Raw genomic sequence first — 26077 nt, forward strand, 5'->3', positions numbered from 1 at the left:
CTAAAAAAAATCCCGCCTTGGGCAGAATCGCCGAATGCGGTTTAGGGCAATCACGTCGCGTCCTCCCTAAGCTTCCGCGACTGTTCGTGGAATATAGACATCCCAGGAAAGTCAACAATTTCAAGGGTGCAAAGGGACCTTCCGCTTCACTAATCTTCAGAGTTTTACTCAAGAGTATCTGGAAATGACTTCACGTCCTGAATTAAAGGTATCTCCATTTCAATGGACTCCCCAATTCAACGCCACACTAACTCTTTCCAGGTCGACGATGAGGGTGGATTCATCAAATTCTTCAAATCACTACCCGATAATGGAGAGGATACAGTGAGGATCTTTGATCGGGGAGACTTCTATACTGCTCACGGGGACAGTGCATCATTCATTGCCCGAACGGTAATATATTCTTTCTGCCCCCAAAAGAAGTGAACTGACAAGTCTTATAGATCTATAAAACGACTTCCGTCCTGCGACAATTAGGCAAGCATGACTCCACCGGTCTCCCCTCAGTTACCATGTCCACCACTGTCTTCAGAAACTTTCTTCGAGAAGCTCTCTTCCGTCTTGGCAAGAGAATCGAGGTTTGGGAGAACACGGGTCGAACTAATTGGAAAATCACAAAGCAAGCCTCACCCGGGAATCTGCAGGATATTGAAGAGGAACTGGGGGGACAATTTGATGCTGCTCCAATCATACTGGCTGTCAAAGTCTCGGCAAAAGCTTCGGAGGCCAGAAACGTTGGTGTTTGCTTCGCAGATGCCAGTGTTCGAGAATTGGGAGTGTCGGAATTTCTGGACAACGATCTGTATTCGAATTTCGAATCGCTTCTAATTCAGCTCGGGGTGAAAGAATGCCTCATCCAGGTCGACAAGTCAGAAAAGGATGTGGAGATGGCTAAGCTCAAGGCGATTGTCGATAATTGCGGAATTGCTATATCAGAGCGGCCTGGAACCGATTTCGGCACTAAGGATATCGATCAAGACTTGGCGAGACTTCTGAAGGACGAAAAGGCTGCCGGTACTCTTCCACAGACAGATCTCAAGCTTGCAATGGGATCAGCGGCCGCTTTGATCAAGTATCTTGGAGCATTGCACAATCCTTCGAATTTCGGTCAATACCAGCTTTATCAGCATGATCTGTCACAGTTCATGAAGCTAGATGCATCGGCATTAAAGGCCTTGAACCTCATGCCTGGGCCCCGAGATGGCGCCAAGACAATGTCAGTGTACGGATTACTAAATCACTGCAAGACCCCAGTAGGAAGTCGGTTGCTTGCACAATGGCTGAAGCAACCGCTGATGAGCAAAACGGAGATCGAGAAAAGGCAGCAACTCGTCGAGGCATTTGTCGAGGACACCGAATTACGCCAAACAATGCAAGAGTCACATCTTCGATCAATTCCCGACCTGTATAGGTTGGCCAAGAGATTTCAACGGAAACTGGCAACTCTTGAAGATGTGGTTAGAGCTTGGCAAGTGGTTATCGCACTACCAGGCTTTATTGGTACTCTCGAGGGCGTTATGGACGAACAGTATCGCGATCCACTGGATGAAGCGTACACATCGAAGCTTCGGGAGTACTCTGAGAGTCTTGATAAGCTAGCAGAAATGGTTGAAACCACGGTGGACCTTGCTGCTGCTGAAAATCATGACTACATCATCAAGCCCGAGTTTGACGAAGGCCTGCGAATAATCAGGAAGAAACTCGACAAGTTAAGGCATGAGTTGGATCAAGAGCACCGCGCTGCTAGTCTGGACCTTTCGCAGGAGATGGACAAAAAGCTGTTCCTCGAGAACCACAAAGTCCATGGCTGGTGCATGCGTCTTACGAGGAACGAAGCGTCTTGCATTCGGAACAACAAGAAATACCAGGAATGCTCCACACAAAAGAATGGTGTTTACTTCACAACTCAGAAGTTGCAAAGCATCCGACGAGAGTTTGATCAGCTATCCGAGAACTACAACCGGACCCAGAAGAGCTTGGTCAACGAGGTCGTCAGTGTTGCCGCTTCATACTGCCCAGTCATAGAACTGTTAGCCGGCGTGCTTGCTCATATGGATGTTATTGTGAGCTTTGCACATTCTTCCGTCCATGCACCTACATCCTATGTCAGACCCAAGATGCATCCCCGTGGTGAGGGTGACACCATCTTGAAGGAGGCCCGGCACCCTTGTATGGAGATGCAGGACGACATTCAATTCATCACCAACGATGTTACTCTCAGACGTGGAGGTTAGTAAATGTTTTCTATTGATGTTCGACCCCTGGTCCGCCCCCGCCTGAAGGTTTGTGAGATGCAAGAGCACCTGGGCCATGCTCCTTCCGCAGCCATGGATTCTTCTTCTGCAGCCATGGATTCTCCTTCCGTCTGCGCATCGAGGACAGACTTCCTCAAACAACTCCTGTCTGCAACTTCATTCGTCTTTGCTCCTGGCCTCTTGGACGTCCTCCAATCGTCTACTCTGCCTGCGATCACTTTCTTCAAAAGCCTCCCTACCGACCATAAGAAAGTGTGGGGAGTATATCTCCTTGTGCTTGAGAAACGGGACCCCCGATCAAAGATATATATCGGCTCAGGTACTTCTGTTACTGGTGGTGTGTCCTCTCGTCTTTGCCAGTACGACAAGCAGCAACTTCTGCTTAGAGACGTTAAGAATCATGGCTCTCGACGCCAAGTCCCTCCCTCAGCTCATGATGCTGCTTCTCTGGAGATGTCTCAACATGTTTGCTGTAAACTATAAGCACTCATTCTTTGTCAAAATCCTCTCGAGCGAGGACTTCCTCGAGGAACTCCTGTCTGCAACTTCATTGGTCTTTGCTCCTGGTCTCTTGGACATCCTCCAATCGTCTGCTCCGCCAACTATCGCTTTCTTCAAAAGCCTCCCTACCGACTGTGAGAATGTGTGGGGAGTATATCTCCTTGTGCTTGAGAAACGGGACTCCCGATCGAAGATTTATATCGGCTCAGGTACTTCTGTTGCTGGTGGTGTGTCCTCTCGTCTTATCCAATACGACAAGAAGCAACTTCTGCCCAAATACGTCGCACCCGCTCTCGATGAAGGATATACTATCACTCACAAGGGCCTTCTATGCTCTGCACCCATCCCTTCTGCTGGCAAAGTACCAATTACACGGCTGTTCTTCGTTGCATTAGAAGCTGTCTTCACATTTGTCTTCTGGGCTCTTAACTGCAAGACTAAACATGGGTTTGGCTTTGCGGATCTGTGCCCCTGGGATCGAGATACGCTTGAATATGGCGGTTTATGCTCCCACAACCCCATGTCCGAGAATATTAGAGGAGACTTGGGCCTTTCAGCTGAGCAATTGGAGACTATGGCAGCAGAATACGCTATAAAGCGGGCGGGAGACAAACGCAAGAGAAGAGCCGATGCAAAGGAGAAGGACCCTGAAGCTTTCAATGCCAAAAACAACCAGGACAGGAGGGATTGGTATTACCAGAACAAAGAGTCCTGCAGAGAAGCAGAACGAAGACTTGCAGCCAAGGATGTCAAGGCGAAGAAGTACTACTGTGAAGTCTGCGATCATGCCTGTCGGACCAGCAAGGACTTGCGTGCTCACAACTCCACCGAGAGGCATCTTCACTATGTCGCCACTCAGCACTTACCAGAGGACCAAAAGTACTCTTGCGAGCTCTGCGATTGCAATCCTGGCAGCTGTCACGCTTTGAAGAGACACAAGGCTAGCAAGATGCATCTCAAGAATGTTGCCCTTCAGCACTTACCAGAGGGCCAAAAGTACTCTTGCGAGCTCTGCGGTCGCAATCCTGGCAGCTCCTACGCTTTGAAGAGACACAAGGCTGGCAAGAAGCATCTCAAGAAAGCTGCTGCTGCTGCTGCTCAGCAGCACTAGCATCACCAGGCCACGCTTTTTGGAGGTTTTTTGGTCCATATCACTAACTATTTCAAAGGTTTATCGTTGATTACAGGAGCGAATATGGGCGGCAAGAGTACTTACATTCGGCAAATCGGTGTCATAGCACTGATGGCTCAGATCGGTTGCTTCGTTCCTTGTTCAGAAGCCGAATTGACCATTTTTGACTGCATCCTTGCTCGAGTCGGTGCCAGCGATTCGCAGCTGAAGGGCGTCTCGACCTTCATGGCCGAAATGCTCGAAACGGCTAACATTCTCAAATCTGCTACCTCGGAATCTCTCATCATCATCGACGAGCTTGGTCGCGGTACTAGTACTTATGATGGATTTGGACTTGCCTGGGCAATTTCAGAACACATCATCAAGGAGATCGGCTGTTTCTCCATGTTCGCCACCCATTTCCACGAGCTCACTGCCTTGGTAGACCAGTACTCTCAAGTGCAGAACCTGCATGTCGTGGCACACATCGATGACAACGGAAAGGGTAAGAGAGAGGTTACACTTCTTTACAAGGTGGAAGAAGGAGTCTGCGATCAGAGTTTCGGTATTCATGTTGCGGAGCTTGTGAGGTTTCCTGAAAAAGTGGTTAGTATGGCGAAGAGGAAGGCGGACGAGTTGGAAGATTTCACCAGTAAGCACGATGGACATGCGATCCAATATGGGAAGGAAGATGTGGAGGTAGGAAGTGCGATGTTAAAGGATGTTCTGGTGAAATGGAAAGAAGCTTGTGACGGCAAGGACTTTAGTAGGCAGGAGATGGTGAGTAGGTTGAGGGAGCTGGTAAAGGGGGATGAGAAACTCCTTGCGAATCCCTTCTTCCAGAGTGTGAAAGGTCTATGATTTTATGGCTCTAGGGAGGTCTACTGGTATTGCTACATAGTTGGGAGGCACTAATTGCTTTATAAGGGGCGGCCTAATTGTACAACACATAGGATTACATGGAATGAAAATATCAACGTCAAAACCGCTGCGATAGTCTGTCAACCATGATGAACTTGGAGAGATATCTCTGTCATTGGTAAAGGGAAGAACTTCAACAATCTGTATGATTCTGAATCCTCTACTTCTAGCAGGTAGGCCACTCTTGGGAGCTCGTTGGGTTCAAATCATGATCGGATCAATCACCTCCATCGCCAGTCCTACCCAGATCTCTCCTCACCCTCCAAACACGGGCCCCTGTTCCCCGTCCCTGAGATCCTTCAAGTCTGTCCACCCACGGAGCGTTCTGGAATCCATCACCCAGACTCTGATTCCCAGTCTCATCCATACCTTTAGAGGCTTCGGCTTCAAACTCCGGGGATCCTTCATCGTCAAGGTCCAGTTCTCTACCTCCTTGTTTCCTCGCCGCTTTATCCAAAGCAGTCTTTCGTGTAAGCTCCTCGATGTATGCCCAGCCAGGCGTGTCAAGTTTTCCACTAATTAGAACGATTGACTTCCCGGCCTGGCTGACATCCTCGATCACTTTTGATGGAATTGGAGTTAGGACTTGCAGTCGACGCCGAGCCACGTCGATGCCTCTGACTAGTGCAAGACCAATACTGTGAGAGTATTTAGGATCAAGCGAAATATTATTTGAGGGGTTGAAGTAGGGTATTTCTTCATCAGGGGTGGATACTATTAGTGGCCTTTCCAAATGTTGAAGCTGGAGGGAATCTTGATCAAATGCACGGATTTCTGTATCGTCCGTCTTGTCAAAGACGTGCGTGGGAGGCTCCATGTTGTCTCCTTCTGAGGTCCAGCCAGGAATCGCTGCCATATCATCGATGACGACGACAGCTACCAGAGAGCCATTGATCGTATCCGCAAGAAGGTTTACAGGCGGTTGCTCTCCATAGCACATAACGCCAAGCAGTCCAGGATTCTCTCCTGAATAATTTATTTCCCAAGGTGGTATGGAAGTCAAAGGTAGACTGTTCCATGCCAATGTTGACTTTGTGGCTGAATCTAAGTGAAAGTATGACATCGACTGCATCGCTCTGAGATGAGCTGCCGTTCTTGTTGTATACTCACTGACCTGGGATGGTAGTGTGAGCACAAGAGTCGATTTAGCTGCTTCTCGCAGGCTATCAACGACGTCTGGTGGTCCATCCTGAGACATATAAATAATCTCACTCGGCCGAAGTTGAGTGATTATTTCTACCAGGATTTCCAATCCCGTGCCTAACACCCATCCAGGAGTATTTATGACTAAGGGGCAGCTTGCCTCCGTCGAAAGGAGATTGCGGTAATGTGCAAAGAGGTCCGAAACGCAGGCCATGTACAAACTGGGATCTAGGGATGGCGATATTGCTGCAATTGAGTGGGACCTGATTATTTTGCTCTTGGCATCCGGAATGGGATGAGCAAACGGCGGACCAAAATTGGGTTCGGAAACATGGACAAGTGAAAGCTGTCCTGGTGGTGAGTATTCAGGTTGACCCGGATCGAGGTCTAAGAGCGCTACACCTAGTTTCTTGGTTGGCCTCTCCGGTTGTGAAGCATCAGTTAATGTGGATAGGAGTCTGTTGGCAAGGAATTTGACAAATGTTGATTTTCCAGAAGATTTGGGACCGCACACCATGAAGGCTGGGGGGCTTTGTTCAGACGGCATCGAGCATTTCGCCAACATTTCGTTCCACTCTGGAGGGGAGATCAGAGGTTGAAGGTAGGCCTTTGGAGGACCACTATTTGAGGAGAAAAGCTGCTTGATTTTAGTTGAGTTCGAATACGATGTCTAATATGTACTTACTACTTGGAAAGTGCTTCTCTTAGTCTTTTGGACCAGTTTTGTATACTCCAGACCCAGTGGACCTGAGTTGTCATTCCATAACTTACCAAAGAGTGGCGAGAGTGACTCCAGTGACCCCAAACCAACTTTACAAGGGTGCAGACGAAGTTCAGCAGGCTCGGAATCAGTTGCCAAGCACCTCATTACGGGCAAAGAATGTGAAGATGAGGCAAATACTCGGTACAATTTTTTGGATGGCAGTAAAATCGATCCCATAAGTGTTATTTGGCCCTTCTGAACGGAGACCTCAAACTGGCCAAGGACAACTAGTCGCTGACTATGTCAGTTCTGGGGCATTCCAGATCAAGGAAATCACTCACTTCACCTGGAGCCAGTCTAATGGTGAGTATTCCATCCCCAAGCTCTCTGACATTATCTTTGCCAGGTTTGAAGGAAGTAAGATTTATTGAAGGCGGCTCCAGTGGCATCTCAGGAGACTCGACACGTGATCCATATCTTCACAATTGTTAGTATTTGAAGGAGAACAACCTTGGGGCTCAGATTAGACATACGAAGACAGCTGTGTATTTTCATCGAGGTCCATGAAAGTCGGGTTGGGGGCAGACTCCTCAGCCATGATTGCCAGGCTTGACATTCCATTCCCAGTTTGAAGTCTAGAGTCTGCCAGTCCCGATGATACGGATTTCGATTTTTCTGGAGTGTCTCCAAGACAGGCCCTTCCATTCTGGTCTCTTGCAGCTTTGGACGGGCTGCTTGCCAGAGCTTTCCTCGCCGCGAAGGCACTCAAGTCTAAAGTAAATTAGCAATTGTTTGGATTTTCTCCTGGTTTAGACTTGCAAGGCGAAGCTAATGAAGCATTTAGTTTCCTCCTCTTGTTCGAAGACATATCTGTACATTGGCCGAATTGTTGTTCCCAAGACGAGGCTGAAGATTGCCGAGTCGACGATTTTGCCGGGAAAAAAAAGTTTCCCGAGAACGAATTCTTGTCGACAAAAAATCACCACATCAAGCATATTCTCGAGAGAACCTGTGCAAACAATGCCCCCCTTAAAGTTTCAAAGTCAAAGCAGCAAGAGCAAGAAAAAGTCTGCTCCATCAAAGAAGTCCCCGAAATCAGCACCACCACCTGCAAGCTTCAAAAGCGCGGAATATGTCCAGGAGAGCGACGAAGAGGAGCCAGTGAATTCCGAGAAGGAGAGCGAGTCTGACAGCGATGGCGAATCATTGCCCTCGAATCCCGTCGACATTATGATCACACCCAATGGCAAGTTGCAGCGTCCAGCAGGAAGTAGCAGCTCGAGCGAAAATGAGAGTGAGAGCGACGAGAATGGCAGCGAGGCGGACGACGAGGAAGAGGAAGAGCCTAGTGTCGCTGCTAAACAGACTGCTGCGGGTCCTGACAAGTAAGTTGGAACGTATATACCTCTTGCAGCATCAGCTTACAATTACAGAATGGCTTCGAAGCCCCCCCGCGGCAGCGTGGTGACCTTCCAGAAGCCGCCTCTTTACAAACCGCCTGTTGGATTTGAAAAGGCGTCATTAGAGGGCACACCGAAAGCAGAACATATGTTTAAAAGGTCGAGTCTGGGAGAGAAGCAGATCTGGTACTTCACTGCACCGGCCTCGCTGCCCGTTTCTGCTATTGAGCAAATGTCATGGAAGGATGCTACAGATGGCAAGCCAATAGTCAATCATAACGGTAACGAGTATGGGTTCATGCGGGACTCGGCCGAGGACAAAACATATACCAAGATCATGGTGCCAGATGGTTCTGATGATGGGTATCGGACGGGTAAGATCTCTACAAAGAGGACTGATGCATTCGTGAAACTGACACCATCCAGTTAAGAAACCCATTGATCAGATATTTCACCTTCAGCAGATTCTGCAATTGCCAGGCGCACACGCCTCTAGCAGCATTACAGCAAGCTCTAGTAAAGCAACAGTCCCAGCTAAGAAACCAATTAGACAACAGCCACAGGGTCTAAAAATGCGATTTCGACCGATAGGATTTGGTGGTGGGGAGACGGGAAAGATAGGTTCAAGTTCATCATCAGTGGATAGTAGTTCAGACGAGGAAGTGGAACAACCGCCTGCCGCATTCCGTCCACCAGTGCCCATTGCATCGGAGAGCTCGGAGGAAGAAGAGTCTCCCGAGGACTCTGAAAGTGATGGGCAGTCTTCCGAGGACTCCGGAAGTGATGAGGAGTCTTCCAGTTCAGACGTGGAAATGACCGAGGCGCCGCCACTTCTAAGAAAGCCAATTGCGGAAGAGAGAAATAACAAAATCTCTGCCACAGTTTCATCTTCGCAAGAGGTTACCAACGGCTCGTTGAAGAGAAAGCATGGCGAAAAAGAAGAAAGGAAATCAAAGCACAGTTCGTCCCGATCATTGAGTATTGATGATAGAGAGCTAAAGCGATTGAAGGAAAAGCAGACCGAATCTCAGAGAGGCTTGGGAGGCAGAGCATCAGTGTCAATTGAGCCTCGGAAGAGCTCAACGCAAGGATCATCAGCAAAATCAGGAATCACCTCGTCCAAAGCGGATACTCCAATTCGTCCGCCAAAATCTGCCATTTTACCTCACTCGTCACCAGCTCCTCGAGCACAGCCCAGTCCCGGGAAGGGTGATCAGCGACCTTCCGAGAAACCAAAATCGAAGAAGCGTGACCGTTCTGAGTCTGCGACCCCATTAACCAAGAGTGGAGTTTCTCTGCACGATCTTACAAAAGCAACAGATCCAAGCCTCACTGGGGAGGAGCGAAGGAAGAAAATAAAATGGTTGAAGAACAAGGAGTGAGCGGGCGTGTTTCTGGGCTGCTTTGGTGTTCAGTGACTAGAGAAGGGAGAATACGATTACTGTCTGCTGGCAAGCTTTGTGAGTGAGTGATGGAGTTAGTTCTGCTGGGTTGGACTCTTGTCTGGTTTTAGCTCGCAATGATACCCAGAGTGGTTACAAACAATGATATGCTCTCTTGCTCACTTACTGTATCCCCGTGTTAGAGAGATACTGCTCTCTGGGGCTCGTGCAGGTGAGGATACAAAAGGGAATACGAGCCCCTGTCAAAATCGAGCGATCTCGCTTGGTCCCCAGAGCCTTTTTCAATGGTGCCAAATGAAGATTGAATTTGGCCGCTCAAAGGAACCCGTCGGCGCCAAGGTATAATATACATGGAACAATATGGCAACATTAAAAAATGTATGACTTTCTACGGTGACTTTGAGCTACCTTATGTAGAGATTTCTAGGGTGCTGGAGGATTTTCAAGGAGATGATGCAGGTGGACTGACCCCGCCTAGAGCGGTGCCATCCCGGTTCAAAACCCCGCGCTACGGAGGATACACCAAAAAAAAATTTGAACCCCTTCGCACTCTTCAATAAGCACAACCATTCTACAATCGCTTCTAGCATACCAACCCCAATTACACCTCCTACCTGTAATCATGGTTTCGAACGGCGAAAACGGTGTCAAGCACACCTATGCTCTCTCAGAGGAGCACAAGGATGTAAGCTATTTATGGTCGACCACCCCACCTGGCGCATACTGACTCACCGACTCCAGATGTTGGAGAAGTCCCTGGTTGAGACGGACCCTGAAATTGCTGAGATTATGGTAAGCACGTGGTGCTACTCCGGCACTGCTGCGTGTTCTAACAAGATCCAGAAACTTGAGATTCAGCGTCAACGAGAATCCATCATCCTCATCGCCTCCGAGAATGTTACCTCGCGTGCCGTCTTCGATGCATTGGGATCGCCCATGTCCAACAAATACTCCGAGGGCTACCCCGGTGCAAGATATTATGGTGGAAATCAACACATCGACTCAATTGAGTTGACTTGCCAGACTCGTGCTCTCAAGGCTTTCCATTTGGATTCCGAGAAATGGGGTGTCAATGTTCAGTGTTTGAGTGGCAGCCCTGCCAACCTCCAGGTCTATCAAGCAATCATGAAACCCCATGAGAGACTCATGGGTCTTGATCTGCCCCATGGTGGACATTTGAGTCACGGTTACCAGACTCCTCAGAGAAAGTAAGCTGATTTTCTCCCCAGCAAAGAGTTAAAGAGTTAACCCGGCCAAGAATTTCTGCGGTCTCGACCTACTTCGAAACTTTCCCATATCGAGTAAACTTGGAGACTGGCATCATTGACTACGATAAGCTGGAGGAGAATGCATTGATGTACAGACCCAAGGTTCTTGTTGCTGGAACATCTGCCTACTGCCGTCTGATCGACTATGCCCGCATGAGAAAAATCGCTGATCTGGTTGGCGCATACTTGGTGGTTGATATGGCCCACATCTCTGGTCTTATTGCTGCTGGTGTTATTCCGAGCCCCTTCGAGCATGCCGATATTGTCACCACGACTACACACAAGTCTCTCCGTGGTCCTCGAGGTGCCATGATCTTCTTCCGCAAGGGTGTCCGCAAGACCGATGCCAAAACTGGCAAGGAGACATTGTACGATCTGGAGGGCCCCATCAACTTCTCTGTTTTCCCAGGTCATCAGGGTGGACCCCACAACCATACCATTACCGCTCTCGCCGTCGCTCTTAAGCAAGCAACTACTCCCGAGTTCAAGCAATACCAGGAGCAAGTCGTTAAGAACGCCAAAGCTCTCGAGGTTGAATTCCAGAGGCTCGGTTACAAGCTTGTAGCTGATGGAACTGATTCCCACATGGTACTCCTCGACCTTCGCCCCCAAGCTCTTGATGGTGCACGCGTTGAGGCGGTCTTAGAGCAAGTCAACATCGCTTGCAATAAGAACTCGATCCCAGGTGATAAGTCAGCCCTCACACCATGCGGTCTCCGAATTGGTACCCCAGCCATGACCTCGCGTGGTTTTGGCGAGGAAGATTTTAAGCGTGTTGTTTCATACATCGACCAAAGCATCAAGATCTGCAAGGAAGTCCAAGGTGCTCTGCCAAAGAGCGATAACAAGCTCAAGGACTTCAAGGCTAAGGTTGCCGGTGGCGAAGTCTCGAAGATCAATGAGATGAAGAAGGAGATCGCTACCTGGGCTGGTAGTTTCCCTCTTCCTGTTGAGGGCTGGCGTGCATAGATTTTTCTTGAGTCTCGCTTATGGGTGGGTGTTTGGGCGTATTCAACAAAAGCACACGGTTACGGTCGGTTTTATCTTGGCTACTTCAACGCAGTCACTAGATATTAATGGAGTAGAATGGGTTCTACATGGCTAGTTACTTTAAACTGGAATGAATGCAATTTCAATTTCAGCACGCATCAAGTGAGTATTCGTGCAGTCGAGTCTGGTCAGATAGCCTGGCAAGAATAGCATGTCTTGCGCCATCGATGTTCTGTGGAACCATGGTATAATCATTCTGACCACCAAATAGTCTCTTGCACTTGGAGAGAAGTTTGACAGTTTCCTCATGATACCCGTTCGTACCTTCCACAAGTTACCACTCGTGGTTCGTGAAAGCGACTGAGCCATACTAGCGACTAGGCCAAGTATTTCACATGGTAAATTTGTATAGGAGGTACTTCGAGCTAGCTAGTCTATACTGGTCTGTGCAACAAATTTAGCGAGGAACACCAAATTTGCGGGTGGCCCAGTCGCTTTCACGTCCACCAGTGGTAACTTGTGGAAGGTACGAACGGGTACAAGCCCCGCTCAAACTTTCTTCGCGCCCATTCCATGCCAAGCTGAATTTATTGAGTGTGTCACATGACAACCTGGCAACTCTCTCATTTTTGTACAACATTTGGTTTCGTTCGCGATTCATGAATATCAAATAGATCGACCCAGGCCCACGAGAACGACGACCTTGCTGTACGGAACTGGTTGGTCCTTCAACTCGTAGATTCGTGATGCTGTTTTAAGATCCACGAACACTGCTCTAATGCGAACGCTCGTGCACTTCGGATTGGCACTTGCGCTCAACGATGCAGTCGCAAAGATGCAGAAGTAAACAAACCGACTGAGATCTGGAGCGCTTATGATGTCACCTGGAACACTGGAACAATAAAGGTTGTGATTCAGAAGACAGCTGGAAGGCGGTAGCCGATGTCAGGTGAGAATTGGTGATCACGTGCCTGTCTGGATACCCCAGTATGCTGGTTGCCCGGGACAACCAAGTTTGGCGCCACGGGGCAAGTCAATAAGGAGATGGCTGGTGACCTAAGAAAGCCGAAAGGTTGGGAACAGCAAAGTCATACCCAGCCCCTTCAATATTGCTCGACCTACTCCTACTAGCTGAGGAACGATTTTCTTGTGAGCTGGAAACTGCAAACTGCAAACTACAAACTGCTACGAATTCAATCCTCCCCTTCTATCACCTGCTGTTGCGTTGAGATTCTAACAGGTCGTTCATCGAAGGAAACTCGTGCATCACATCCGCTACATTTTCCCCGTACATACGCATTTCGACTCACGGTCACATTCCTCCGTATACGCCATCTGCATTCCTCGATCAGCCCTCGAACATTTCGATACAGCTGCCAGCTTTGCTGAGCATCCCACGGCCTGCGACTCCAACGTCGCTCCGAACCCCGGAGGACGGGAGTGGCAGTTTCGACAATATATCTGAAGGTGTTTCATAGGAGGAATCAAAATGGCGTCAGGCTCATCAGTCAGTCGGGTGGCAAGATTTCAGACGGGCTGGATAAGATTTCTACCGTTCTTGGGATACCATCATGTACTCATGATACTGATTGCAATTGCCATCATATTGCTCTGTAAGTTCCAATTGAACCCCATGCAGGTGGACATTATTCTGACATTCCTGCAGCCCTGTTATTAGCAGGATGCTCGTCATCATCCCCCCTCATACCAGACATCTTCCTCATATCACTGTACTACAAATCATACTCGCCAGTACCGTCAACCGCACAGGTCGACTTCAACGTCCATAATGCAATAGCAAACATAGCCGGCCCTGCGATATTAGCAGCAAGAGTCGGCTACTTTGGTATCTGCATCAATCCAGATGGCGGATCATGGCTGTGTAGCAACAACGCAACGGCATTGGCGAACGAGATCTCCCTAAACCAAGATCCCCTGAATTTGATCTGGCTCGCAAGTCAATTCAAGGATATGATCGTGTTCCCATACTTAATGTAAGCACCCTCAGAATCTTCAATTTCGGCATTCTCTAACTAGATTTAGCATCATCGCCATCATATTCGCATTCATATGCCTCCTGCTCCTCGCAACTTTCCCAGGGTGGCATGAGGAAGAAGATGCCGAGGGCAGTGAACGAGAAGTCAAACCATTCCCATCTCGACCTGTCTCGCAAATCGCGCTCGCCATCATATTCATCGCATCAATATTCGTGCTTGTCTCCGTCCTCTGGCAGCACACGGCGTCGGTGGCAGCCTCGATCATCGCTCAAGACTTCGGCAATGGCAGCGTCCTAAGTGGGGTCGGAACAACAGCGATGGTACTTGGTTGGTTCAGCTTCGCATTGTTGATCGTCGTTACCATCGGCCTCTTGGTTATGATATTAAGTATCCGGGTTCTGAGCGAGACATTTGGATAGAGAAAAGGTTCGGGTGGACGACTTTGGACAATTTGATACCTTTTCAGCGTGCATTATGATTAATGGACGCCACGACAAACGTGGTGGATCATCGCAAAATAAATCGATCAGCAATGAATCGATTGTGTATAAAGGGAAGAAAGAGCATTTGGGACGGAGTTTTGCGACAGACTTGGGTTTGGGAATTTCTCGAAACTTGTTCATTGAATCCCTTTCTGTGAAGACACATAGGGGATGGAAGATGACCTACATGGATGGATGATGGGATGTAATAATGAACTTGGTGGTCGAGAAGTTGAGACGCTCGATCTGAAAATAGCTCACGAGTTGAGGAGAATGAAGAGAATGAAACATGAGCATCATCAAACCAATACTTGTTCCCATGAAAGTGACTTGTGCAATTACCATATTTCTCGTGACAGGCATCAAACACGTTACCTCTTTCTTCTAAACCGACTATTGTGACCCGGCCCCCCTTTCGCCCCGGAATTCCGCAATTTCAATCTCTTGAAATTTTGGTGTGCCATTGCATTAACTTTCCTCGCCGCAGTCTTAATCTTCCCATCCTTATTGGCGCTCTTGCTTTTCTTGGCTTGATTCGGTCTTCTATATCGAGTCCCTCCTTCTGATGCTGTGTACTCAGACTGCGAGTCTGAATCGAAATTTCTTGCGTCAACAAATCCGGTAGTCTCGTCGACTTGTGTCTCAGGGACAGCTTCACCATTTCCAGCCAGCTCGTCATCACTATCCTCAGGTACTGCTTCTGGCATAGTCTGAGGTTTCGATCGTGTGGGCTTCATGTTGACTTTCCTCGTTGTCCGCTTCTGGCCTTTCTTCTTGTACGCTTTCAAGGGCTGTCCCTCGCGTCCTAGGGTCAGATTCTTCGGCTCTTCTGGCTCGCTATCAAATTGGGCTTCGTCGTCGAACCCTCCGAGTGGGAAGCCTGGCTGGCTGTCTTCTACTAGAACAATAGAAGGCACTGTTATTGGTTTTGGTTTCGGTGCTGGCTTGCCCCCACCCTCCATCTCCATCTCCATTTCGCGGAGAGCTTCTAGGTCTTCATCTGCTGCCTCATCTTCCATCTTCCGCAGGCCGGCAAGCATACTGCTTAAACCTCTCACCAGTGGTTTCCTTGGCACTCTGACCATCTCCGGGGAAAGGAAGAGATTCTCTTCATTCTCGTTAAGCACGGGCAGTTTGGTCCTATGGCTATCTCGGCGAAGAAAGGAGGGCGTGGAGAAATGGAGTTTCGAGACTGAAGACGGAGTGTTTCCTCCTTGGGAACTTGGGTCCCGATTCTTCAGTGGAGTAGCAAAGGCATCCAGCAAGAACCGTTTTGAAGCTGAAGCCGGTGTACGACTATGCTTTACTGTGACGAATTGGTCTGTCTTGGGCTTGCCAGGGGTAGCTAGAACAGAGGGTTTCGGGACCTTTCCGTCGTTCTCCACGTTTGAAGGCGAGTTTCCAGTCCCATTTTGCTCCAGAAGGTCAAATAACCCCAAAACCTGCCCATCTTTCTGCGGGGTTGGTCCAAGAATCTTCTTCGAGGGCGTGAACAGATTTCGAATTAAGGAAGGAGACTCATATGGATCCACTTCCCACGGCTGCATTGAGCCTTTGGAAGGCGTCTTCGCAACCTGTGGTCGTTTAGAAACGCCATATTTGTCCTTGTCCTCACGTTTCCGCTTTCGAGGCGTTTGTCCCTTGCTGGCTGGGGATGTCGGCGGTCCTTTTCCGGAGAGTCGGTCTCGTATCTTATTATATTCTTTGTATTTCCCTGCTATGAAAATTGTCAATAACTGCTTTCGCAGATTGAGTGAAGGGGAGGTAATGTACCAATTTCGGGATTCTTTTTAATGTCATCTCGTGAAGCTTTCTTGCCCTCGTTGACAGACGCAAATTCCTTTTCCCATATCTTCAGTTCTATTCGGAGAGCATTTGACTTTTCTGTGAGTGCTTCCCGCTCCTGGACCTCCATCTTCAATTCCCCCTCCCTTCATATGAGTCCTGAGGGGATTTGTCGTGTTGATGCAACACTGAAAGGGAGACTTATGTTGCGAATTCGTTCTGGACTCAATTCCTAAAGGTCGTGGGTTGTAGTCATGAATTATTCACAGTCCTTCGTAATATTCCAGGAAATGCTTTCAGCGGCGCGTATGTCAAATTCTGGGACGCGTTCGCGCTCACGGAAGCCGATAAGAAAAGAAGCTAAGATAAGCAGGGGTGAACGCCACCAGGAAAAACACACCCTCTTCCAACGCCATCTCCACGACCTCATGGTAGACATCCTCTCTCTTCATGGACCCTGAAGATTTGAATGCACGGTCCAAGATCCTCCAGACCACCCTCGCCGAGATCTCTTCTCGACAAGAACCCACAAATGCGGAAGAGAGCTGCTGCGTCATCTGCCTCGAGCGCATCTCAGAGCAAGCTGCCGCTCAGCCGTGCAAGCACGACAGCTTCGACTTCTTATGCCTGATAAGTTGGCTAGAAGAGCAGCCGTCTTGTCCGCTATGCAAAGCCGAAGTCAAGACTGTTCGATACGAGATCAACGACGATCAAACGTTCAAGACTTATGATGTCCCCGCTCCGAAGAGTACAACACAGCCTGCGTCGAATGCTTCGAGATTGCAGCACTTCGACCATCGAGGGAGAAGGCCATTTCGCCCAAGAAGAGAACATGAAGCAAGACCTCTGGTAACAGCAGACGAAGCCCTCCTCCGCCGCAGACATATCTACAGGAACAAACTCTACTCTTTACACGTTGGAACAAACCGAGTCTCTCGGTTTAGAGATCTGACGCCTGCGCTCTTCACTAGCGACACCGAACTCGTTTCCCGAGCGCGCAAATGGATACGTCGAGAGCTTCAAGTCTTTGAGTTTTTAAATCCTGATAATGCGTCCGGATCGGACAGGCGGGCGAATAACGTCGAGTTTCTGCTGGAGTATATTGTGGCGATATTGAAGACGGTGGATATTCAAGGGAGTGGTGGCCAGGCAGAAGAGATGCTGAAGGACTTTCTGGGGAGGGAGAATACAGTCTTGTTCTTGCATGAGTTGAGGGCTTGGTTGAGAAGTCCGTATGTGAACTTGGAGGACTGGGATAGGCATGTGCAATATGGCGAGCCTGAGGTGAGGAAAGGAGAGTCTAGTACTCATACCGAATCTACCCCGGAACGGCGGAGAGTGCCCAGCCATCGTGGAGCATATAGAGGAAGGGAACGACGATCACATTCGACGCCGCGAGGTGGACACCGATATTCGCCATATCATCGAGGCCAACGGAGAGCTGATGGATGAAGTGAGCCGATTATATTGGAAGATAACTTGGAGTGAGCGTAGATCATGGCTCAGTCTATGAAGAGAGATCCAAAGCACGGCGGGGAGCAGGCAGAATCTTATAAGATGGCTGGCGGGTATGCCTACGTCAGGAGAGACACAAATACAAGGCGATCAAGTTGATTTGAGTCAGGGTAATATGGCCTAAAAGGACGTCAAAACCTGCGAATATCGAAATCTACGAGAAGCACACCTCAAACGACTAAAGTCCATATCCAGGGGAATGAACATGTTCAAGTTCAGGAAGTAGATCAAGAGATGAATAAAATTATATCAAAAGCTTGAAAAGGTCAAATTCAACCTAGAAGTCGCTCAAATTCTCGAAGATTCACGTACACGACCCCGCCAGGCCCTTCATTCAGAACAGGATAACATGTGATTGTGCGATCCACAGTGAGTGTCTCGTCCGTTGATCACATCAAAGGCTACAAATACTGCCCTTTGTCCTTGCTATTCCGGTTCCTTAACTTGCACTACCTCTTCGAAGAGCCACAGACAAGAAACCGAAATCAACAAATACAAGCGCGGACCTCGAGCATAAAGTATCTTTAACGAAACACACACAGCCGCAAGGTATTTTCTCAGAATGGTCTGCTCCCCACTCCGCGCTTCGTCTCACTCCCCAGGCGACCACACCGCGCTCCCCATCACTTCCCCTTCCTCCAAGCCATCACCGCCCCTGTCCACCTTCCCCGCAGAAATCAAAAGCAGCCAACAATGGCAAGCCAAAATCTACAGACTCGAAGACCAGGCAGAGGCAGAACAGAGAGGGAAGCAAGCGAGGAGGAATAGGAGAAAATATGGGGCAGAGAGAAGACCTAACATGGGAGAGAGACGGCAGTTTGGCGCGAATGGTGGAGGTGCATGGGAGCTTTGGGAGGAGTGGGATGGAGAGGGTGAAGGCGAGGATGACGATGATGGAGTTGTGGGGAGGTACTGGTAGAGAGGTGTGAGGAACTTTTAAACGTTCTTGACGAGAAAGTAGCCGTGAAACTTGATACATTCGATAGAGAGGAATTTCGGGTTGAGTGAGTGATTACCGTGAACATGTAGTGATTCGCATAGATATGTTGCTGAGTATAACAAAATAGAAGGAATGATGAGAATGATGAACGGAGATGGTTCGTAGATCCTTGGTCTTAAAATAGTGATTCTCACTCCATCGCAGTTAAACTCCGTATTTGTAAATCTGTCTCGAGACGGCTCCAAATAGAATGTGTCGACTCGCACCAAAGAAATACCTACATGGCGAATTTGTCATGAAGATTGTAACGAGTTAACCCTTGGGCTGAGCCGTCAAGGTCCACGAATCCAGGAGAAAATTACCAAGACGACATGCGGGGACATCCAAGGCCAGACCAGAGCCTCGAAAGGAGGTAAAACAAGGGCTTTCTTGAAAGAGCAAAGAACTCCAAGCTAGACGAGCATATGCTGTATTACGACGACACAGGAAATCCATCCCTAGCACAGGGTCGTTGATAGTGGTGGCTGTGTAGCAGAAGGCATGAATGTCCACTGTAGGTAGGACGACGTTACTATGAGCATCTCATATTGTTTTTGAAACCGTCTTGGCACCTGTGGTCGTCGACGCCAAAATCCGAGCCCTTGATCTGTGTCTGCGTGCTTTGAAACAGAAGATCAGCCGCACCCGAACATTCACAGGTTATCCAAGGCTTTCTGCCGTCCATGATTTTCAACAAATCAGCCGACATCTTCATGCGGTACTTGGACTTGCGGAAGACCAATGCGAAGAATGAAAGCACGTGAGCGTGGTGACAGTATGGTCTGTCGAGCGGTGAGGGCTTCTCGAGTTCGTGACCAATCCAGAGAACACAGCAATGCATGTGAGAGGTAGCAAAGTATTTCGCCGAGCCAATTGTCCTTGAGACTTTCTCAGAGCAAAAATAGAGTTCGTATCTGCGAAGGATTGATTTTGTCTTACCCTCGCACGCCCGAGAAAAGCCCTTTTTCGTTCCGAAACTTCGGAGGACATTCCACATTGTTTGAGGCTGTGCTGGTAGATGAGACGAGTCACTGCCTGGGCGACTTGGATGCTTGATGACTTGTGCAACGTGGGCATCGTAGAGGAGAGTGATCCTCGAGGGGGGCTGCAAACACGGGATGATTTTGGATCACCTCCATCATCTTTCAGGCTCTCACCGAGTCGCCGTGAGAGGTCCTTGGTGACTCGCTCATGCTCGTCGGTGGCCCTTGATTTTGGATGGCCAACACATGCGTGCATTCGTATTGGGGATTGAGTTGCTGCAGCGCACCCGAACAAGGAACTCCCGTTCGTTGTCGCGTCTTCTTACTTACAGTAGCTTTGCGGGGTTTGCGAGGACTCGGATTTCTCCTCAGTGCTCACGCGTCTGAATTATTGAGTTCAACAAAGCATAAGGCCAGCAGCCAGCTGGGATCTCGAGGCTCTTGTTGAAGTACTGCGCCCTCTGGCAGGGGCATGCCCGTTTGCTCTGCCAACAGAGAGAGCGGGAAGTCGCGTGTGCCTTGCCAAGTTGCCAGACATGGTGAGGCAGCACCCTGCAAGATCGACGAAAGCGGCTAGGTCGCCTTGCATAAGTAAGAAGTGACATAATTCATCCAATTCTGGCAGTTTGTGCGGAGCAGAGTTTGTTGATGGGGGGCATCGACGATCGTCGCCTCTCGTTTCGGGAGGGCGGACTCGGCAGCCCAGCAACTGCGCTGATCCGCGAAAATCTCGGCAGGAAAGTGGTTTGAGCTTTGCAGCAACTTGCCAAAGCAGGTTATTTATGGTTATCTCAGTCTCAGCACAGTACCAGTAGTTCTGTATCTGCAAGCAATCGCCAGGCTCGGCACTCGACAGAACAGTTTTGGAACTATTGGCGGAACAATGAAGCATCAGGAGTCAGGACAAGCACCGGTGAGCGGCCATGGATGAAGCCTGCCTGCCTGCCCTCCTGCTTGTCGGCCCTGCTTGCGTGCCCTCTGCCCTGAGTCCTGACTGCCTGCCCTGCCTGAGAAGAGAATAGATCCGAGATCAGACGGCCGGGACGTGATTCGTCGGGGTCGTTTGGGCCAGCTTTTGCCTGAATTTCTCCAATGCCCCCCTTTCGTCCCCTCTCAGCTAGCCCGGCCGCGAGTCGTCATGGCCTGGCCAATCAAACCACTGTTCCTGGTCCCCTCGCAAGGGGACACTCATCACCGCAATTTCCCAGGACCCACTGCCGTCAATCGCGCGGGTCTCCTGTCCCACTCCCACCGACCAACCACCGTTGACAATTTGACCACCACAACCACAACCACCACCGACCCACCCACCCAACACCACACCCGTTGTGTCTTCTCCTCCCTCCCTTCCCGCCTGCAAGCCCACCTCGTTCTCTCTCTCTGGCTGCATTCCACCTCCACCGCCATCACACCACCTACCTCCCCCCCCCCATTGCTTGGTCATTGTATCATCGCTTTCGATGACTTCCATTCTCTTTCTATAACCCATTCTTCAGACACAGGCACACTCGTTAAGGCCGAACATTTTCACCCCCTATCCCAACCTTCATTCCTGTCGAACCGCCCGTGAATTCCAAACACCTCCATCAACAACCAGGGTTTGCGTTTCGACCAAACGAACAAACGAAACTCGAAACGAAGGGCCCCATCGATCATCCAAGCAGAATCGTCACCGGCCACTACAAGTCAAAGGATCCCTTGATCCTCTAACATTCGTTCAGTTCAAAGTACTGTTGAGGATCTGCGTGGAGAAGAGAGGATACATCGACCGCGTTTTCACCTGAACGACCCGACAAGACCGAATCTCGAACCCCTTCGGACCCTAGAGCGTCCCTTTCTTCGACCTCGAGGCCACGGCCACAATTTTCCCCGGCCATATATACACGATGAAGTCGATATCTTCCCTCGCCCTCGTTGCGGCCACTCTTTTTGTCGCTGTGTCGAATGCCACTGACGACAATCTGCCAGCTCAAGGATGTTTCTCGTCAACTCTCGGCTTGAAAGTCGCAGGCACCACAGACATTTACACTTCCAAAGGTTCTTGCAGTAAGCTGTGTCTTGCTAATGGCTCCACGGTCTTCGGATTGACCAATTCGACGTGGTGTTACTGTGGCACAACAATACCGCCTGTCGATACCCAGGTTGCCAATTCATCCTGCAACACAGGATGCCCGGGCTTCCCTGCTGACAAGTGTATGAGTGTCCCGATTCCATAATACTGTCCAGTCAGTTAATTTGATTACAGGTGGTGGTGGTTCAAAATACACTTCTGTGTATCTCCTAAGTGACAGCCTTCAAGGCACTGTCTCTAACATCAATGACGACGGAACCACACCTTCAAGTACCACCGTAACAACCCCTTCACATACAGCGTCGACGACCCAATCAGTTGTTACTGTTGTGAACGGACAAACCGTCTACGTCACCCCAACCGCTACCGCCACGGGTAAATCGTCGTCAGGCGGTCCGAGCAAGGCTGGAATTGCTGCAGGTGTTGTTGTTGGACTCATCGCTATTGCAGCAATCGCTGGAGGGGTGTTCCTTTTCCTCCGAAACAAGAAGAGGCGTGAGGTCGAGGAGGAGTATAGACGGAACGCCGCCATAAACCAGTTCACACAAGGTGGGAAGCACCCAAGCAGCAGCGCTGGTGCCTCTACTTTATCCGACATGCGTCTCGACCCGGCCGTCATGGCTCAGCGAAGGATGAGCGACGGCAGCATTGCCGATAACCAAGACTACTCGAGGAGAATCCTCAAGGTAGTTCATACCGATCCCGCTTGAGTTCGGTTACTAACAGAAGCTCTCTAGGTTACCAACGCCTAAGAAGCAAGCACCGACAACGAGTTCCTATATCCCTTAGCATCTCTTCCATCATTACGGCGTTCACGGATGTTGGTCCTCGACTGGTCTGATTTGGGCTCCCTCTGTGTTTATGGCCCTCGGTGTTCTGTGTATAGGTGTGGCGTAGATGAAGATATGACTCCCATACTCTTTGTCTCAAGGGTTATTTTTTCCTCAACATCAAAAATGATACGCTTTACACCGTCCTGTCCTTTCAGAGAATTTTGCTTTTCGGGCATCGCTGCCATCGCGCTGGAACCATCATCGTTATCGAACTCTCTTGAACCCAGGCTTCTGGGTCGACTCCGACACCGATTGACGATTGGAGGTGGAAGCCAGCGACCACCACAACCTCAACCTCTTGGTATTCTTCGAAGTCTTTTGGCTGGCTTGGAGACTCGTGTACTCTAGACTTATCTGTGGCAGGCAGATAATGGAATGGGAGTGATCTACTGAGGGTTATATTGAAATAGTATCAATCCGATGTAATGAGGAAATATGGAAATCAATTGTATCATATAGACCAAGAAATTTTCTTGATTGTACCTGCACTCGCGCGATGGGCCTTGTGTGTGCTTGTAGCTGGCTCAAGGAGCTCTTTTCTTTTCGCATGGAGGAGGACCTTGTCCCATCTTCTTAATTCTTGACACGGTCGGTTTATTCGTTTACTCTTCGTCGAAGGCTCTTGGCATAGCGATCGTTCAAACCAATACTTGACCTCCATTCCATGCAGAGAGATAAACAAGGGGGGGTGAATGACTCCTCATAAGCAGAATTCTGCCGAGATGCCCTCTCAGCTGCAGGAGACAAGGTCGTGAGGTCAGGGTTTGTGTTCTGATGACACGGGGAAAGTGGAACGAGGCCTCTGCGGCTCGCACTGAACAAGAAAATACCTTAGTCCTCTCAATGCAGACTTCTACTCCCAAATCCTACTCCCAAATCCAGCTCCCTGAGCGTTCGATGACGAAGTTTTGAAGACGGTCGACGGTTGTAGAAGAAACACGCGAAAGTGAACGACGTCTCCAGAGCACGTCCACTTCCTAAGGTCGAGCTTGACCGGCTATCTTCTTCTTCGACGAATCGACGTGAGTGATTGCTGAATAGAAGAGAGGATTATCGATAATTGTCGCTCTGTGGTCGGGGGCTGGACATAACGCAAGATCTGGAGGGTGGGATTCGGAAATGCTTTTGTGTTGTGGGACGAGAGGAAGAGGAAGGAACGGGTTAAGTAGCCCTACCGCCTCACGTCATGCTTCATGTAAACTCGAACATGCGGCGCGTAAAGCGGCGCGGCTGTCAACAAGCAGACTTTTGTTGTTTCATGAGTGAATAAATCAAGGCTGTGAAACTGTTCAGAGTTTGCTTGGAGCGGGGATTCAGACCGAGGCGTATGACGTTGTTATTTTGGTTATTGTAAAGCCAGTACTGCTAGTTTTCTATCTATCTTTGATGCACCCCCCTCGAGCTATGAGGTGCTGGTGACCTGTCCTCTCTTGCCCCGACGCCAGGTACATGCCTCCATTTCTTTCACGTCTGGATATCAGCTTGCCTTGTTCAACACAAGATCTATGGATCAATGGACGGCTGCCGATGTGGCAAAATATATCCAACGCCATGGCCAGTTCTCTTCGAAAGTCTCCGGGAATTCTCTTCGAGTCCAATCTACGGATCCCCAGCTACAATTCGCCAGCTTTCGTCCGAAGAAGAATTCTAGCCCAGAGGCCAACTCAAAAAAAATTATATTGAACATCCAAGTCGACTGTCAAGGCCGCGTGCATTCGTGCATGAACATTCAATCACCCCACCACTTGCCAAATCGCCCCACGAGCGTCGAATACGCATCTCCAGGAGACTGCCACTGCCTCGTCATGATACCACCAGTCATTAGATAGCGTTTGAATGCATGTTCATCGTGAACGACGAGAACGAACACCCAATGAAATGCGTGCTCTTACTCAGCACCAAGAAATCAATAAGAGCTTGCTGATCCCAGCTCAATGCCTGAAACCTCTTGAGATCGTCCCCTTTCAACAAATCCAGCTTGGAGGCAACGCTTAAGTGGAGCTGACTCCAGGCCTCCTCTGCGAATCTGTGGCTTTCGGTAGCGTTCCCACACGCAAGATATGCATGCTTGAGATTTGTGTTATTCGCGGCTTCCAGGTATCCACTAGTTTGTGAATGGAAGTCCAGCCAAAAATCGAGAGCGTCGCTTTCGGAGCGGAGGTGCACCCCAAGATAGGGGGCTTTCAGCGTTGGAACCTCCTCCACAGAGTGATCAAAATCAGCAAATTTGGATATCTCCGTCAATGCCACAGCAGCGAGGTCAGCAATATCCTTCCGCATCCTCAAGATATCGCCAAAGGCAGCTGCAAACTCTGGTCCATCAGGGTAGGCTGGCCATTCGATGGACGTCGCCCATTTAAATCAAATAGTCACCGGCTTTTCTACTCGCGGAGCACGGTTCGTGCCGCTGAGCCATCTGTCGAACTTCGTTCTGTACATGTCCAGATGTCTGTTCCTGCCTCGGGTATCGCCTCCGTCCGGATTGTTCAACTCCTTTGGGTAGAACTCCTTGATCGCCGTCTTGTTCTGCGAGTTTGGGATATCTTCCGTTGTATTTTATATAGTTAATCGCGGACAATGCGTTCCTAAAGCATAACGGAAGTGTTGTTCATCGAAGAAGTAGTCGAAGGGCTGAAGCGAAGTGGTGAAGATGTTTGCCAAGTTGGCTACTGAATGTCGCTGGATTTTGGGGGGATGATGTCAGTAGCTCCAGCATCGAATTCGTATCGAACACATGTGAAGATAAAGTTGCGAATGTTGCCAATTCCCCCAAAATTGTTGTCACACATGAAGACCAGTCCCGGCTGGTGCTTGTCTCGTTGCGGACCCTTTTGAGTGACCATCCGACGTAATTCCCAATGAAGTACAAGTCGTTCATTTTGAATAATGCGAGACCACTAGAGGCCCTGACTCCATTATAGGCAATGGAGGTTTCGAGGGTTTCGAGAGCTGGTCGGCTTTTGAAGGTGGATGTGAAGGTTGCGAGATAAAAGACCCGGAAGATTGTGGAGATGGGGACTTTCGATTGAAGACTTCGGAGCCATGGTTGTTGGGAGTGTCCCCAAAAGCACTCAATCTCGAGGCTGAGGTATCAAAGAAAAGATATCAATGAGAAAGACATTGACTAGCAGACTCGCCGCCACCAGATAACGGTACTTAGGCTATTTAATGCGCGGGATCACGGCAAAAATATCCATCGCCATCTTGACTATCGGGGCCAAGATGCTGGTTTTGAACTCTTTGAAATAGAGTTCTAATCCCAAGGGCCGTTTTACCAGATGGTTTGTGGTAGCGGTCATTAACACGAGGTTAAACCTGCTAGAGTACGCAGTCGTTCTATGGCGGTAGAAAAATAGTGAAGCCGGGTTCCGACGTATGATATGCAGAAAGAGATATTAAAAGTCAGATAGATATGGGAACTTGATCACACCAACAAACCACATTAGAAAATTCATTTATCCACATGGCTCAAGATAGGCTGTATATGAGAGGTTTGCCAAAGCTCGTCTACAACAATTCCATTGAGGTCGAGAGCTTGGCACGTGCATTGGCGATGGCTCGGCTGGCGCCGATCCTTGCGGCCCGCAGGCCGCTGAAAGAAGCCCTGGTGACCTAGCCTGGGATCACAGTTCCATACGGGGAATTTTGACAACTGCCAGACCCACTCCACGATGATCGCTAAGAATAAGCAAAAGGGGGGGGGGGGGGGGTACGTTTCACTCGGCTAATATAAAGGG

The 26077-nt window shown here is 49.3% G+C and overlaps 10 protein-coding genes across 10 annotated transcripts; 7 read left to right on the plus strand and 3 right to left on the minus strand.

Moving 5' to 3' along the window:
• Positions 1-115: 115 nt before the first annotated feature.
• K444DRAFT_606183 (DNA mismatch repair protein msh-2) lies at positions 116-4855 on the plus strand. Its single transcript, XM_024878932.1, has 4 exons — positions 116-208; positions 262-393; positions 444-2229; positions 3926-4855. Exons 1-4 carry the CDS (start codon positions 185-187, stop codon positions 4726-4728), a joined length of 2745 nt encoding a protein of 914 aa, XP_024744162.1. The 5' UTR covers positions 116-184; the 3' UTR covers positions 4729-4855.
• Positions 4856-5005: 150 nt separating this feature from the next.
• K444DRAFT_623455 (uncharacterized protein) lies at positions 5006-7232 on the minus strand (the record flags this gene model as incomplete). Its single annotated transcript, XM_024882283.1, has 4 exons — positions 5006-6568; positions 6617-6928; positions 6976-7111; positions 7168-7232. 4 exons carry the CDS (start codon positions 7230-7232, stop codon positions 5006-5008), a joined length of 2076 nt encoding a protein of 691 aa, XP_024744163.1.
• A 422-nt stretch (positions 7233-7654) lies between these two features.
• Positions 7655-9416, plus strand: K444DRAFT_623456 (uncharacterized protein; the record flags this gene model as incomplete). The annotated part of the gene is made up of 3 exons (XM_024882284.1): positions 7655-8019; positions 8068-8408; positions 8461-9416. The coding sequence occupies 3 exons, from the start codon at positions 7655-7657 to the stop codon at positions 9414-9416; spliced, it is 1662 nt and encodes a 553-aa protein (XP_024744164.1).
• A 556-nt stretch (positions 9417-9972) lies between these two features.
• K444DRAFT_658351 (cytosolic putative serine hydroxymethyltransferase) lies at positions 9973-12167 on the plus strand. Its single transcript, XM_024886246.1, has 4 exons — positions 9973-10122; positions 10179-10229; positions 10281-10645; positions 10696-12167. Exons 1-4 carry the CDS (start codon positions 10060-10062, stop codon positions 11672-11674), a joined length of 1458 nt encoding a protein of 485 aa, XP_024744165.1. The 5' UTR covers positions 9973-10059; the 3' UTR covers positions 11675-12167.
• Positions 12168-13184: 1017 nt separating this feature from the next.
• K444DRAFT_623458 (membrane fusion mating protein FIG1) lies at positions 13185-14111 on the plus strand (the record flags this gene model as incomplete). The annotated part of the gene is made up of 3 exons (XM_024882285.1): positions 13185-13308; positions 13362-13689; positions 13739-14111. The coding sequence occupies 3 exons, from the start codon at positions 13185-13187 to the stop codon at positions 14109-14111; spliced, it is 825 nt and encodes a 274-aa protein (XP_024744166.1).
• A 434-nt stretch (positions 14112-14545) lies between these two features.
• On the minus strand, positions 14546-16106 carry K444DRAFT_649291 (uncharacterized protein; the record flags this gene model as incomplete). Its single annotated transcript, XM_024885560.1, has 2 exons — positions 15948-16106; positions 14546-15891 (listed from the first exon to the last, which is right to left on the minus strand). Exons 1-2 carry the CDS (start codon positions 16087-16089, stop codon positions 14546-14548), a joined length of 1488 nt encoding a protein of 495 aa, XP_024744167.1. The 5' UTR covers positions 16090-16106.
• A 303-nt stretch (positions 16107-16409) lies between these two features.
• Positions 16410-17411, plus strand: K444DRAFT_515199 (uncharacterized protein; the record flags this gene model as incomplete). Its single annotated transcript, XM_024873574.1, has 1 exon — positions 16410-17411. The coding sequence occupies one exon, from the start codon at positions 16410-16412 to the stop codon at positions 17409-17411; it is 1002 nt and encodes a 333-aa protein (XP_024744168.1).
• A 241-nt stretch (positions 17412-17652) lies between these two features.
• Positions 17653-18576, plus strand: K444DRAFT_606189 (uncharacterized protein). Its single transcript, XM_024878933.1, has 2 exons — positions 17653-17843; positions 17938-18576. Exon 2 carries the CDS (start codon positions 18037-18039, stop codon positions 18391-18393), a length of 357 nt encoding a protein of 118 aa, XP_024744169.1. The 5' UTR covers positions 17653-17843; positions 17938-18036; the 3' UTR covers positions 18394-18576.
• Positions 18577-21322: 2746 nt separating this feature from the next.
• K444DRAFT_516435 (uncharacterized protein) lies at positions 21323-22217 on the plus strand (the record flags this gene model as incomplete). Its single annotated transcript, XM_024873685.1, has 2 exons — positions 21323-21629; positions 21682-22217. 2 exons carry the CDS (start codon positions 21323-21325, stop codon positions 22215-22217), a joined length of 843 nt encoding a protein of 280 aa, XP_024744170.1.
• Positions 22218-24069: 1852 nt separating this feature from the next.
• Positions 24070-25218, minus strand: K444DRAFT_639277 (uncharacterized protein; the record flags this gene model as incomplete). The annotated part of the gene is made up of 6 exons (XM_024884360.1): positions 24070-24139; positions 24196-24650; positions 24714-24883; positions 24917-25019; positions 25073-25144; positions 25189-25218. The coding sequence occupies 6 exons, from the start codon at positions 25216-25218 to the stop codon at positions 24070-24072; spliced, it is 900 nt and encodes a 299-aa protein (XP_024744171.1).
• Positions 25219-26077: the final 859 nt, after the last annotated feature.

Source organism: Hyaloscypha bicolor (genome assembly GCF_002865645.1).
Source record: "Hyaloscypha bicolor E unplaced genomic scaffold K444scaffold_10, whole genome shotgun sequence".
NCBI classification, from domain to species: Eukaryota; Fungi; Ascomycota; class Leotiomycetes; order Helotiales; family Hyaloscyphaceae; genus Hyaloscypha; species Hyaloscypha bicolor.

Bases quoted from the DNA above. Each gene is read 5' to 3' on its own strand.
- K444DRAFT_606189 (XM_024878933.1), top strand. From the start codon at position 18,037: ATGGTCTGCTCCCCACTCCGCGCTTCGTCTCACTCCCCAGGCGACCAC.
- K444DRAFT_658351 (XM_024886246.1), top strand. From the start codon at position 10,060: ATGGTTTCGAACGGCGAAAACGGTGTCAAGCACACCTATGCTCTCTCA. The intron at 10,230-10,280 runs GTAAGCACGTGG...AACAAGATCCAG, and splicing joins CTGAAATTGCTGAGATTATG to AAACTTGAGATTCAGCGTCA. The intron at 10,646-10,695 runs GTAAGCTGATTT...AACCCGGCCAAG, and splicing joins TACCAGACTCCTCAGAGAAA to AATTTCTGCGGTCTCGACCT.
- K444DRAFT_606183 (XM_024878932.1), top strand. From the start codon at position 185: ATGACTTCACGTCCTGAATTAAAG. The intron at 394-443 runs GTAATATATTCT...CAAGTCTTATAG, and splicing joins CATCATTCATTGCCCGAACG to ATCTATAAAACGACTTCCGT. The intron at 2,230-3,925 runs GTTAGTAAATGT...ACTATTTCAAAG, and splicing joins TGTTACTCTCAGACGTGGAG to GTTTATCGTTGATTACAGGA.